This window comes from Pollachius pollachius (genome assembly GCF_949987615.1).
Source record: "Pollachius pollachius genome assembly, chromosome: 15".
In the NCBI taxonomy this organism is placed as follows: Eukaryota; Metazoa; Chordata; class Actinopteri; order Gadiformes; family Gadidae; genus Pollachius; species Pollachius pollachius.
Genome location: NC_136948.1, coordinates 15,543,880 through 15,557,204, shown reverse-complemented (window position 1 = coordinate 15,557,204; position 13,325 = coordinate 15,543,880). Strand labels below are relative to the sequence as shown.

General features: G+C 50.0%; 1 protein-coding gene across 1 annotated transcript in view; it reads right to left on the bottom strand.

Annotated features, from left to right (window-relative positions):
• Window positions 1-13,325, bottom strand: part of tiam2a (TIAM Rac1 associated GEF 2a) — a 69,828-nt gene that overhangs the window by 32,013 nt on the left and 24,490 nt on the right. The window contains 6 exon segments of the mRNA XM_079752155.1: window positions 303-353; window positions 3,521-3,676; window positions 4,092-4,277; window positions 8,476-8,700; window positions 9,666-9,838; window positions 10,786-11,284. Coding sequence (XP_079608281.1) covers window positions 303-353; window positions 3,521-3,676; window positions 4,092-4,277; window positions 8,476-8,700; window positions 9,666-9,838; window positions 10,786-11,284 — 1,290 coding nt within the window.

The window sequence follows — 13,325 nt, the reverse complement described above, 5'->3', positions numbered from 1 at the left end:
CCGCTGGAGTAATACAGACACACTGTCTGGTGTTCAAAACGTGCATGCGGCACACACAAACGCACACACAGCATGTGTGTGTGTGTGTGTGGGGGCGCACGAACGCATGCGTGTGAAGAATGTCGTTACACGCTCTGCCATCAAAACCCATGAAAGACCAAAGAGGTCCAAGTGAGAGAAGGCAAGCTCCTGCATCTGCTGAAAAAAACCCATCTCTGGTTTGCATTGGGTCCATTCCTCATTCACTCGTTAGAACGTTAACGAGAGTGCTGCAGCATTAATAATAATGAGCCAGCTCTCACCTCGGCTGGAGGTAGGCAGTAGGGCTGACCTCCGCTGGTGTTCTCGAAGATCTGGAACAAAAGATGGACGGACAGATGGTGAGACAGACATGAGGGCACCCCACACCGTGACTCAGATGTAATTAAGCACCCAGCGACCTGCGGCAACACATTATCAGACAAACACACGCACATGCATACACTGCTATTATACAGCTAATTAGAAACTATGTGAGCAGAGGTTTGATAGAGCTACCACATGGAATGTAGGCTTTGATGGTCCAGAGGTTGTAATAGGATGTGTGTGCGCATGTGAGTGTGCGATTCGCCTGTGCCGTTGTGTGTGTGTGTGTTTGCCTGTGCCTGTGTGTGTATGTGTTTCGATTCTGCCTGTCTGTGTGTGTTTCCTTTCGCCTGTGCCTGTGGGCAGGGAGATGAAAGAGATGGTGGCGAGAGAAGGAGAGCTTCACCACTCCATCTTAACACCAGACGATTTTATAAGCCACGATGATAAAACGAAAAACATCGCTCTACACACACTGACACACACACACACCCACACACACACACACACACACACTCACACCACTCCTGAAGCACCAGGAATCTGGTCTTGAACTACGACCTGGTTCCTCCTCCCTCCCAACGAGAGAGGTATATTTATAAACCCGACGGAAATAGCGATGCCTTGCCGTGAAAGCCCTAAAGCTAATTTTAGAACCCATTTAGCCAACCCCACATCAGCCGCAAATCCCCCAGTCCTTTGCGTTGGCCTACTTCCCACCGCTCCTCCGTCGTCAAGGTAACAACGTTTACCTTTGTTGGGGAGGAAAACGGAATGAGAAGCGCAGGGAGGGGGGGAAATAGAGCTATGGAGGGAGGGATGTGGGAGAGAGACAGTGATCGGGCGGGTGGGATAGAGAGGGTTGGATTATGGGTAAATGGGATTTGTTTATTTGTCGACACACGGATGAGTCAGTATCGTGAAGACTATGTGGGAAGAGAGAGGGCTTGCTGGGAGGGTCGGGGGGGGGGGGGAGGTGTAGACCGCTTGTAAACACTGAGAGAAACCGGTTGGTCGGGAGAGAGGCAGGCATTAAGAAAAAGGTAGCAAGAGAGGGAGATAGTGAGATAGAGGGAGATATACTGGGGGCAGATAGCGAGAGAGAGAGAGAGAGAGACAGAGAGGGGCAGAAAGAGAGATAGAGAGAGGGACAAAGAGAGGCAGATGGGGAGATAGTGAAGAGAGGCAGGCAGATAGAGAAGGAGACGGATAAATAAAGAGAGCCAGAGGGAGGAAGAGACAGAGGGAGGCAGAGACAGAGAGAGAGCGAGAGAGGCCGATAAATGGAGAGACAGGGAAGGTCGATGACAGCGTTTTTTGGTATCCAACATGCTTGACAGATTCAATGACTGAGACGTAGAGAGAAGTGACAGGCAAAGCGTCGCACAAGATGGCTGACGATGATGAAACACCACAGGGAGAAGGGTGAGAAGGTTCGAGGACAAAGTATATCATGTAATACCAGGGATAAAATATTTGGGGGTCGTTGAGGGATAGGGGTGTCCACACCTGGGGACATTGAACATGGACATGAGAAGAACAGTGATAGCAACAGCCTGGGCTTTATCCAAATCCCACTCAGACACCTGACACATCTCTGCTACAGAGAGCACAAGAACGGGCCATATAAGGTCACACTAAGCGTCCGTCTGTGGATCTACTATAGTGAGCTTGAATCTGAATGATTGGCCACAATGGAATGGAATAGTGCCTGGCGAAATGGTGTAATGTAGAATTAATGTTGAGATGAATCTTGCTTAAAGTTTGTCATTATATGTTTTGCACGATGGACGGTTTGAATATATTATACGAAACCTGTGGCACACAAACATATTGAACCTGAAGTCTTGTACCTAACAATAGGCTAAATAATTCCAGACACGTATTGCAACAAAATCTTCAATAAAAAGAAGCCATAATTTCATTATCCATGGATTGATTGATTTTCTTCACATTAATGATCACATTAATTAAATGTATATTGAAAGTGATTATATAGCTGTTTGCGAGAACAGACACAGCAGGTGCAGAGTGGGAGAATTATCTTGAAGCACTTGCTTGCCATTAGCGTGTATTCATAAGCTTAAATTAGATGAGAAAAAAAAATAGATGATCCCAATGAGAACACTCTAAACAAACTGGGGGAAAAAAGGGGGGACGAAAACCAAAGCGAAGGCAGGGAAATATTTAGCCCTGTTAGGGTGACCATCTGCTGGTTGGCCACTGGGGACTGAGGTGAGAGTGGGGCCTGCTATGAACCACATATGGTTCTTAATAATTCACGAGTGGGATGCACCGCCACCAAGCACTAGCAGGATGCATTGGGTCCCCACCAGCTGGAAGAAGCACTGCTGGCACCCACTGGCTCCCAGCTCAGAGCTAAGCTGTCTTCAAATGCTGGGAGACAGCACGTGATCCACATATACGCACACGCAAACGACACAAACACAAACACGGAGACCGGATGAGATTGTGGCTGAAACAGAGGTGCACTGGGGTTTTAAAACGTGTCAACTGTCGATACACAAACATTGTGACCCTGCCATTAAAGAAACAAAAGGTCTACCTTTAATTTAAAAAGAGCTTGGTCAAATTTTCCTCAGAGGACGTGAGAAGGAGCGCTTCCCAGGACAGAGATTCTCATATAAACGCCTAAGTGGAGCAGGCTTAGTACTACGTGGGGTCCTACCTGGGGGGTGGGGGGGATTCCAGACAAAATAAATAACCAGCCGGCATGATGAGTTTGATTACTAACCTGAGGAGGATTACCCCCCTCCTGCACCTGCGCTTGGAATGTCCCTCAGTGTTGCCATAGACGGGAGCCTTGCATTAAGAGGGGTTGGGGGGCGGGGGGGGACTAGCAATGTGTTTCTAATCAATTCAAAGAAGCCTGACAGGGTCAACATGGCTGCAGTTAGCACAAAGGGGTTTTGCCGCTCATTGCAGACAAGACATGCAAGCAAGCAAAGACCAGAGCATGTGTTGCGGCGGTTGTTGTTGTCGCAGTAAATACGAGGCAGTTGCGCCTCCTGTGCAAAGCGACTGAGTGCAAAATACACATCGGCACACTTTACACATCCATCTCCAGTCGTGTGTGTCGCGTGCGTGCACCGGGGAACATAAATGAGACCCCGTTTATACTCCTGGAGGCGTGTGTACATTTCCACGGCCCTACCTGGGACACAGAGGGCCTCTTGTCCCGTCCTCTCAGGGTGAGGTTGTCCAGGCCCTTCAGAGACGAGAAGAGGCCTCGCTTGCGCTGCCGGGACGCCAGCGTCACCGAGCTCCGCCTCCTCCTCCGTCTCAGCGTGGCCTCGTCCCTCGAACAGATCTGGTGACAGACACGGCATCCGTTAGTCCCTGGGTTTCAAAGCTTCTGCTGAATGACCCCTTGGATAGAATAGGCCACTCCATGTGGAAACCTTTGCTACAACCCCAATGTTATACCCATTTAAAAACGGTGAAAGTGGGCACAATTCCCCCCCTTCTTAAGGCTAGGTACTGTCTCTCTGGGAGGTCTGTGTTTAGGTTCTTTCTATTATTCCACCGCTTTAGGCCGGCGTTGCAAACCCAGAGATTTACACTCAGGCTTCGGAAATGAAACAAGGACAACGCACAACAGAACTTCCATCCGTGCATTAGCTGCTCGGTTGTCTACATGCCTTATGTCCTGTGTGTCTGTGTGTCTTTGTGTGTGTTTGTGTGTGTCTGTGTGTCTGTGTGTGTAGCGTGCAAGAGCTCCTCACCAGTGCGTGGAAGGAGGACACGGAGAAGATGCCCAGGCGTCCCAGCGCGGCCTTGCTGGGCCGGCCGGCGGTAGCCAGCAGGCTCTTGGGGTTGGGCAGCTCCCCGCCCTGCAGGCTGGCCAGGTAGCAGCGCATGCGGAACAGGTCCATGTTGAAGCGCTCCAGGTTCTGCTCCCACTGCTGGATCTGAGGGGGGGGGGGATCACACAGAGTTCAGATTAGGGTGGGAGTGGGTTTGGAGGAGGCTGTCAGTCACTCCCCCACCTGTGATCAAGTGTCAGGGACGTGTTGTCTAGGACGAGGGAAAGAACATGAGATACCTCATCAATCCCAGGCTGGAAACGAGGGAGTTTCAGAGAGGTCAAAGGGCGATTGAGCCTTTAAGAGTTGCCCATTTTCCTGCAAAACTTTACTCTTCCAATAGATGTAGTACACATGCTTGTTTGTGTGCGTGTGTGGTTGACGGCTGGTTTAAGCAGCCTCACCTGGCCCGAGTCAGGCTGATTCGGGCCAGGTAAGGCTGCTTAAGCCAACCGTCAACCGTACACACTCCACAACATGAAATAAACCCAACGCTGATAGAGATGGTTAAGGGCTGGGGGGTGATGGGGTTGGGGAGTCATCGGTTGGCGCGGTAAGGTCGTGATATAGAGGGGTTGGGGTGGCTTGAGGTCAGAGGACTGCATTCCATCAAGCAGCGATTGCTTACAGATGTGAAAGGCTGCAGGGAGATGTTGATGGTGAGGCGGGGGAGATGGTGTATCTTAGGGAGTGTGTGTGTGTGTGTGTGTGTGTGTGTGTGTGTGTGTGTGTGTGTGTGTGTGTGTGTGTGTGTGTGTGTGTGTGTGTGTGTGTGTGTGATCCTGGGTTATCAATAATAAAACGTCTACCCGCGGCACAATGACACAACACAGACCACCGTCGTTAATCCCATAGGATTTACATGAACGCACACTAGAGCACTTAAAAAAACAGACACACACACACACGCGCCATTCTGGCTTTCCCAGCTTGTAAAGCAGGGGAATCTTCCCTCTTCTGGTGGGTCCCACGATGTAATGAGGACCTCTCATGTATACAGCCCTAAAAACAACCAGGTTTAATAGGGATTAGGCAGCACTATGCCATCTTTTACCCACAATATAAATAAATGATGCTGCACCCTGTAGAGATGTCCTATTAACTCTCAATAAAATCTGATATCAGTCTCCCCATGGCTGGGGATGACTCACATTGGTGTGTGTGTGTGTGTGTGTGTGTGTGTGTGTGTGTGTGTGTGTGTGTGTGTGTGTGTGTGTGTGTGTGTGTGTGTGTGTGTGTGTGTGTGTGTGTTTGTGTGTGTGGGGGGGAGGGAACATGGATGTATGACATTTCAAACACCCTGTGAAACCCTGTGTTGAAGAAAAGGATCCACGTTATACAGAGTTATGCTCCAGGTTCCCCCGACATACTGGCCCTAATGCACAGCTGTCCCATCTGCTCTCCCTTATCAAGCTGCACCTCCCGGATCCACACCATAGGTTGAGAACACTGCAGGTGGTTGTATGAAATCATAAGGTGGGAGTTTGAATGAAGTATTAGCTGTTAATACTGAACTATGCATTACATAATGATTCCCGAATGTTTTCCCAGTAAATAAAAAACTAGGGAATGGTTTCCCTATGCCAAAACCCACATAAACTTGTCCGTAAACTCTCAGATTTTATCTTAAAATCCACTGCACTATTCACAAGAGTTGTATGATGACAGTTGTATTACGAAGAAGGTATAGGGGAGGAACTATAGCAGTAGTAACAATCATAAGCAACAAAAACTGGAGACTTCGAGCATAAGGAAAGTTGTCGCATTGGCTGAATTTAATCGTAAGAACCCCTGTCCAATGCATATCAAAGGAAAAGCATTGAATATACTCAATTTCTAAAATAACCCTTGTGGGAGTAATGTCTGTAAAGTTGTGTTGTTTAGCAGCTATGTGTGAATGCAGCCATGTGGCTGACTCTGCCCATCTGGGCTGGAAAGACAAACGTATTTAAGTTTCATTTCAGATCCATTAAGTGGAGCGGGAACACAGTCTCTCCATCGATAGATCATCTCTTCTTACCTCTCCACTCTCGCATCTGCCCAAGAGAGAGCACTCTAATAAATGATAACCCCTTTGTAATGCAACTCAATCATGTGTGTGTACTTGTGTGTGTGCGTGTGTGCACAAAGGGCAGCGAACTTCAGAAAGAAGTCTTGCTTGTGCAGATTCCAGTAAACTTGGGTCAAGGTTTTGGGGGGGGGGAGGTGGTTGAGAGATCAAAGTAGCCCCCCTTTCAGTGCTGGGAAACCACCCCGCCCCCGCCGGCCCAGCAGTCAGGCAGAGACCTTTAGATCCATCATCCGTCTCAGGGCATGCTTATCAGAGGTCCAGCCATGCCGGCTTCGCCCTGACCTTGTCATTGGTCCCACAGCCGCTTGCCTCGCCGTTCGCCCTGACTGAGCGTACCGGCTAGTTGGAACCAGATTTAGCCCCTAACACCCCCCCTCCATCCGTGCATCTAGTGTGTGTAGAACACACACACACACACACACACACACACACATACACACACACTGAGTCTTGACACAAACTCTCAACTAGTCTTCTATAAAGCCTTGTATAAATAAACGATGTACATCAGAGTGACAGTGTAGCAGTCTAGTCGTGCATTCTCCTTTCATGCAAAACCTCACTTCTAGACTCCATTGAGACCTACTCTAATCAGAGGCGTCTGATTGGGGCGACCAGAGGGAGGCGGGGGGGCAGCTGAGTGATGATGAAGTAGGCGGAAGTCCCTGTCCCTGATCTCCAAGTCTAGAGGAGAGGCACGCCTGTGGTCGGGCTCTCCGCTGCGTCGAGGCCAGAGCACGGCGCTGCGCTGGCTGGCTCTTAAGCCCCCCCCCTCCCCTCCAGGCTGCGTGGTGCAGGCGGAGGAAGAGGAGGATTATGCATGTTGAGAATCCATTACCAGGAAACATCTGGAACCTCCATCTGATGGCACGGGGGCTGGCTGCTCCCCGGAGTCCCAGCGGCCCCCTTCCCCATCCCCTGACAGCTCCTCCCCACCCCCCCACCGCTGAGGCACAGCGTCTTGGGGGCCGCAGCGTTTAGGCCACTTATGTTTTTCCGCCTCGAATCCCCCCCACCTCCCCTCCTCCCACTCCAGAAAGATCACATACAAACAGACAGACGTTCTGCCGCCCTGACCGGCCCCGTCTGGATCAGAGTAAGTGGAGCACCCTGTTGAGTGTGTGTGGCTGGGGCCGGGCCGGCCGTGTGCGTGTGACGGGGGCGGATCAGGTGCATGCCACGGTCCTGGCTGTTTTTTTTATGAGATATTGTGCCTAGGACAGATGAGACTTCTCAATGCAAAGGCTACACTGATCACCGTAGTGAGCCCTGAATACAGTTTCACAGAGCCTTTTAACGCAGCTTCGCCCCGTCCCCACAATGCTATTGTCCTCGCATCAAAGGTGGGAGGTGTTTACCTAAAGGTCAGAGGCTCCTGTGTCATTGCCAATGAGTGCAAATTCTATTTGTTTGTGGTCGGCAGTTAGGACAGGCCGTTAGGATCGGCAGTTATGACCAGTGCGTATTGACCAGCAGCTGCTGAGACTACCCCACTCTTGGTTTGTTTACTCCAGGACATATAAGAAAACATACAGTGGAGCTAGATAATACAACATAGTACAAAAATAGTGAAAAACCTACTTGTCACTCATATATCTATATTATTCACTCGCCCTTGCCCGGTGTTGCAAACCCATAGATTTACACTTAAGCTTTGGGAATGAAACATGACAACCCACAACAGAACATCCAACCATGCCGCAGCCCTCTGATGTCTTCATGCCTTATGTCCTGTGTGTGTGTGTGTGTGTGTGTGTGTGTGTGTGTGTGTGTGTGTGTGTGTGTGTGTGTGTGTAGCGTGCCAGAGCTCCTCACCAGTGTGTGGAAGGAGAACACAGAGAAGATGCCCACTCATATTTATATCAATATATATATTTCAATAACGGCAGGGAACACTGTCGAAACTGTCCTTATAAGACTGCGCCACTTTATAACTTTACAGTGCAGCTAACTGTCAAAGTGGTGACAGTTACCCGATAGCCCGCTCTGGTGCTCAGGGCTGCAGAACAACCAACCTCTTTCTCCTGTCTCTACGTTTTATAATCAAGTCAGACCAAGTAACAGGGAGCACGTTGAATGGAATTACAGCTCCTGCATTATGATGGCGTTCAGCTGCAGTACAGTATGCGGTGGGGGGAGGCGGGATGGGGGATTGAGCGGTGTAACCTTTGAACCAATCCAGTCAACACACAACATAACTCAATCCTCCGAGAACATACCGCCTATTCTCACCTGGTTCTCGATGGCCTTGCGGTTCTTGGGGTCGGCCACCACCGTGAGCTGCAGCTCGGCCATCTTCTTCATCTTGCCGTCCATGTCCACCTTCTGCAGCAGGCCGCGCACCTGGCCGCGCAGCAGGCGCACCGTGTCCTCCTTGCCCTGCCGCTTGGCCAGCAGGGAGGCGCTGGCCGAGTGCACCGCCGTCACCCAGTTCTCCAGGTCCGTCTGGTTGCTGGCCTGAGACGGGAGGGAAGGTTTAGAGGTTTGGCTGTGAAGCAAGTCCGGCGGTTTACGCTTCTCGCTCTGCTCCGAGGTCTCAGAGGCAAGGCTAAACTGTTAAATGATTGGAGCGCTGAATGCCGTGAAGGTCGTCGCCGGCCGGTATCGCGGCTGTCCTTGGCGTTCCTCGGACAAGGTGAGATGTCGTGAGGTTTTTATTGAGGGTGTAAACATGATTGGCTGCGTGTTGGTATGTCTGGTTTATTGTCAATAAACCAAACATACCAACACGAATGGAGATCTTCTATCTATCCGTTCCTGATTCCATCCTCCACCTTGTGATTCACGTTCCGAACACGGAGCCTGTGACATCGCCCCATGCTTCCCCTCACTGGCCTCATGACTCACAGGCCGCAAGCTGGGCCTGTGTTCCTGAAAAAGATGAGTTTTCTATCCACCCTTCCCCACTCCCTTTCTTCGAACTGCATTCGACATCGCGTCAACACACTCTGCTTTTTGTAACATCTAGATGTGAACATCCCACCTGGGACCGTTCTAAATGCTGCCTCACAGAAGCAGTTAATCAGATGAGATGGCTGTGACCTTCAAGGCCTGTTTGAATTGTTTGCACCATGTCGTCTTACGAAAGGACTACACGGATTATGATAGCGATCGCTGTGAAAGAAGGCTGACGTGCCCGTAGGAGGCACGGTCTATCAAAGCCAGACCGCAGAAGTACATCGACACGTCATGTCCGAAACATCCAGGCTTCTGCTTTTCACTTGTGCGCTTGGACCACGCACTACGCTAAAACAGAGCCGGGCTCAAGTCCACACAGGAATCTAAGGGTTCATCGCTTGTTCATGACACGACCAGATGCTGGCACTAGAAAATACAACAGGGATAAGTGGGTGACTCGAACGGATGGGGGGAGTCATGAATGAGTGACTTTGGTAGGAGAAGCTTTGGCAGTGGGGTCTCACCTGGAAGAGATAGACGTCTCCATAGCTGTTGCTGAGGCAGAAGACGTTCTCCTTCTTGGGGTGCTCGGGCACCGCCTGCACCACGCTGTCCTCCGCCAGCAGGGCGTAGCGCGGGGACCCCTCCTGCTCCGGGGACACCTTCCCGTAGGTCTCGTAAAACAGCAACGTGCACCCTGGGGTGACAGGGGAAAGGGGGGAGGGTCAGAGACCAGGTGCGGGGTGCATCTGAAGAGTAAAGTTTTGCAGGTTTGGGATTGAGTCTGGGATTGATCAAGTTTCTCATGGTCATTCCCTAGTCCCAGACATCAACTTACATTTGATCACATTTAACTGTAGTCGCAAACTGAAGAGAGAACGTGTTATAGTAGAACAATTATTTTCCTCATTTCCTTATTTTTTAGCATGTTTGTGGTTAATGTTTTACCAGGATGGATGTGTATGCAACTGTCGATCAGCAAACTTATGGTTTGTTTGGGGTTCTCGGAAATTTGTTCACATCTTCTCAAAACGGCTTCCAGGGAATATTACCCTGGCGTGTTGCATAAGAGCTTTGAAAGTAACTTATGTTCAGCAGGAATGAGGCGTTGTGTGCCATGCTGGCATTGAAGCATAACAGGCGCTTGGAATCCTGGACATGAAGAGAATGTCCTTGCGTTGTCAGTGCTGGCCTTCGTTGGCTGATAAATCTCAGATGTTTTCGACAGTAAATGCTTCAAATGAGGGCATAGGGTTATGTGTCCTCGCCTTTAGGTGCATGAGCACTCCTGGATTGAAAGTGCCAACACACACGCACACACACACACACCTAAATGCACAAAAACACATGCTTATCTATTTTGGCCAGTAATGCAGCCTCATAATTCCTTCTAAGATTTTAGGGTAACGAGGGCAGATAGAGGCTCTAGCAACAGCAAATATTATATCATGGTCAAGGACCCAAAAGGCCTTTAATGTAACACCCCTCTCCTTTAATGTAATATTGACTTTATGAGAATATCCTTCCTCAGGCAAACTATGCGGTAACTAGGACAACGATTTTGGGAACCAGAGGTGAAGCAGGCTCCTCCCCCCTGCCTAGGGTTACTTCAGACGGGGTGCTGGCTGAATGCAGCCTGCTCACCTTTCAGGGTCACCCAGTACTGCTTCCACTTGCGGCGGGACACCAGCTCCAGCTTGCGGTCCTTGTGCAGGGTGAGGAGAGGCTTGAAGAAGAGCCAGCCGGCGCGCCGCACCACCCCCTGCTCCTTCTCAAACAGCAGGTCCAGCTGCTCCAGCGAGCCCTCTGGCGACCCGCTGCTGCTCCTCTCCTCCTCGTCCTCCTCCTCCTCCTCTTCGTCGTCGTCTTCCTCCTCCCCCGTGCCCGTGGACGCCTCCTTCCTCCCGCCCGCCCCTCCGCCTCGCCGGCCGCCCCCCGTCTCCCCCAGCTCCCGCATGAAGTTCTCATAGATGTTCTGGCGGACGGCGTCGCCGCTGGCCTGGTGGAGGGTCCCCTGCGACTGGGCCCGGGAGGCCCCCGGGAACCAGAGCAGGCTGGAGACCTGGGAGGGAGAGCTGGTGTCGGCGGTGAGGCCGTCCACGCCGCTGTCGAAGGCATCGCTGGGCGCCTTGTGCCTCTGCTCCTGTCAGGGGGGGGGGGGGGGGGGGGAGGAGAGGGGCACACAAGAAGGGAAACGGGGTGAGAGGAGAGTGACACACTGGAGACAGAGGCTTCAGAGCAGAACCACAACAATGGATCGGGAAGTGGAACAGTAGTTGTGTGTGAAGTGGTTGGTACACAGGCTACAGGAAATAAAAAAGGTATGAAAGGCGACAAGTGTAAAAAGAGAATAAAGATGAAACCACAGCAGAGAGCGACACGACAGAGTATACATATACTTTTATCTTCTTCCGTGTTTTTGACGGTGTACCCTTCCAGTAAACACTTTCATAAAACGTGGGATGTCTTCCGCTTAAGGTGCAAAGTGATTCTGGCGTTGGCACATCATTTACTACTTGATAAAGACTGCCTATTAGCCCCGGGATTAGCTTTCATTGATACTGCATAAAGAGGAATGTATGGTTTCATTACCAGTACCAATATAGAAACATCACATAATGGCAGCTAGAGCAGGCATGGCAATCAACACTCGGCATGTTTACGTATGTTGTGTTTATAAGGGGGGAGATGTCCTTATTTCATTGAAACGGCAATGGAGAGCCCACGCTGACATCGTTCAGATCAAAACGGCTTTCATGGATGTAGATTGTTACATGTTTTGTTGAATAAACCATATCCAACAACATAATTGTTTCAGGACGCTTCCCTCAGGCAACTTACCCTGAACACAGGGGATTGGATATCTGCATTTAGGACCTGCATTTAGGAGCAGGAAGTGTGTCTGTTGCTCAAGGATAGGTACAATTAGGACAGCAGGGATTAAACCTTGAACTTCCTGTTTGCAGTTCGAGCACCTTAGCCGCTAGATATTCGTAATGCATTTGAGGAGAACACATATCTGTAGCACAACAACGATAGGGACTTGGATCAGGTTCACCTTTAACTTCTTAACACTACTTACATCTCCACTTAAAGTGCACAATAGAAGCTGGGATTGTTTGTTACGGCTGTTGGACTGAGAAATTGGGCCAAATTGCTGGTGATTGGACCCAAGTGTGTAGAAAACACAGAGGCACGGCTGATTTCACGTCATCTGAGGCCTGCAGGGGGTTTGACGGTTCCCCAGAAGACCACTTGATGGAATCACGTTCTCTTTCGGCTAATGAGAGACAACCTCTCTTTAACGAGGTCTTGCTGGATTGATTCTCCCCCGGCAACAATAGAAAAGAACTCCCTTCATCTCCATGAAGGGAGGAATTGATTCCTTCGCCGTCTGTTTTTGTTGGTTGTGTCTTACTTCATGACTATCATTCCTCATCATTAAATCACCTCATCTCAACCCTGCGTCGGTTCTTTTTCTGCTCCTTCCCTGATTCTTTGCCTTTGGTATCCAATGACCTCATTCCCCAGGATTGGAAGAAATAGTGCACTCATACCTTTCTTATATATATTTATAGATCAATGTGGCAGCAGGAAAATGCAGACTGAAACGCAGACTTGGGTATAAAGTCAGTTTTCCTTTTCCTTAAAAAAATAAGTTGTTCTTGTCCTCATCCAGATGTTTTTAACAAGCTGCAGGCCACGGCTGTTGGGCTCTGAGGTCACACGCTGACCTCTAGGCCCATAAGACAACTGAAGACCTGCAGTGCAGGTGGAGGGGGGCAAGAGCCAGAGCTTCCCCTGGGTCTGGTCGACCGGCTGAGACGGTGGGATCTGGACCCGGAGTAGGAGTTATACGACCAGAGAGGTTAGGGACTGAGGGAATCCAGACATAAGGACGATTATGGAAGCGAGAAATAGAAAAAAAAAGAAGGCCTCCTTCCACAGGCGACAGCCCTGATTTAGGTTATGTCAGGCGCACATGGAAATTCCCAAAAAGAAAACGGTCTTTTGATGATTCCCTCAAAACGGTGCATTTATCTCTAAAAATAGACTGTGGCTAATGACGGTTTGTTGCCGAGGCCTAGGTTTTGACTATGAATCCCTGAGTATTTACGGGTTTAGGAGCGGTGCTTTTCTTATGATCATCTCAGATGAACGCCTCTTTTTCTCTGAAGGTGAGC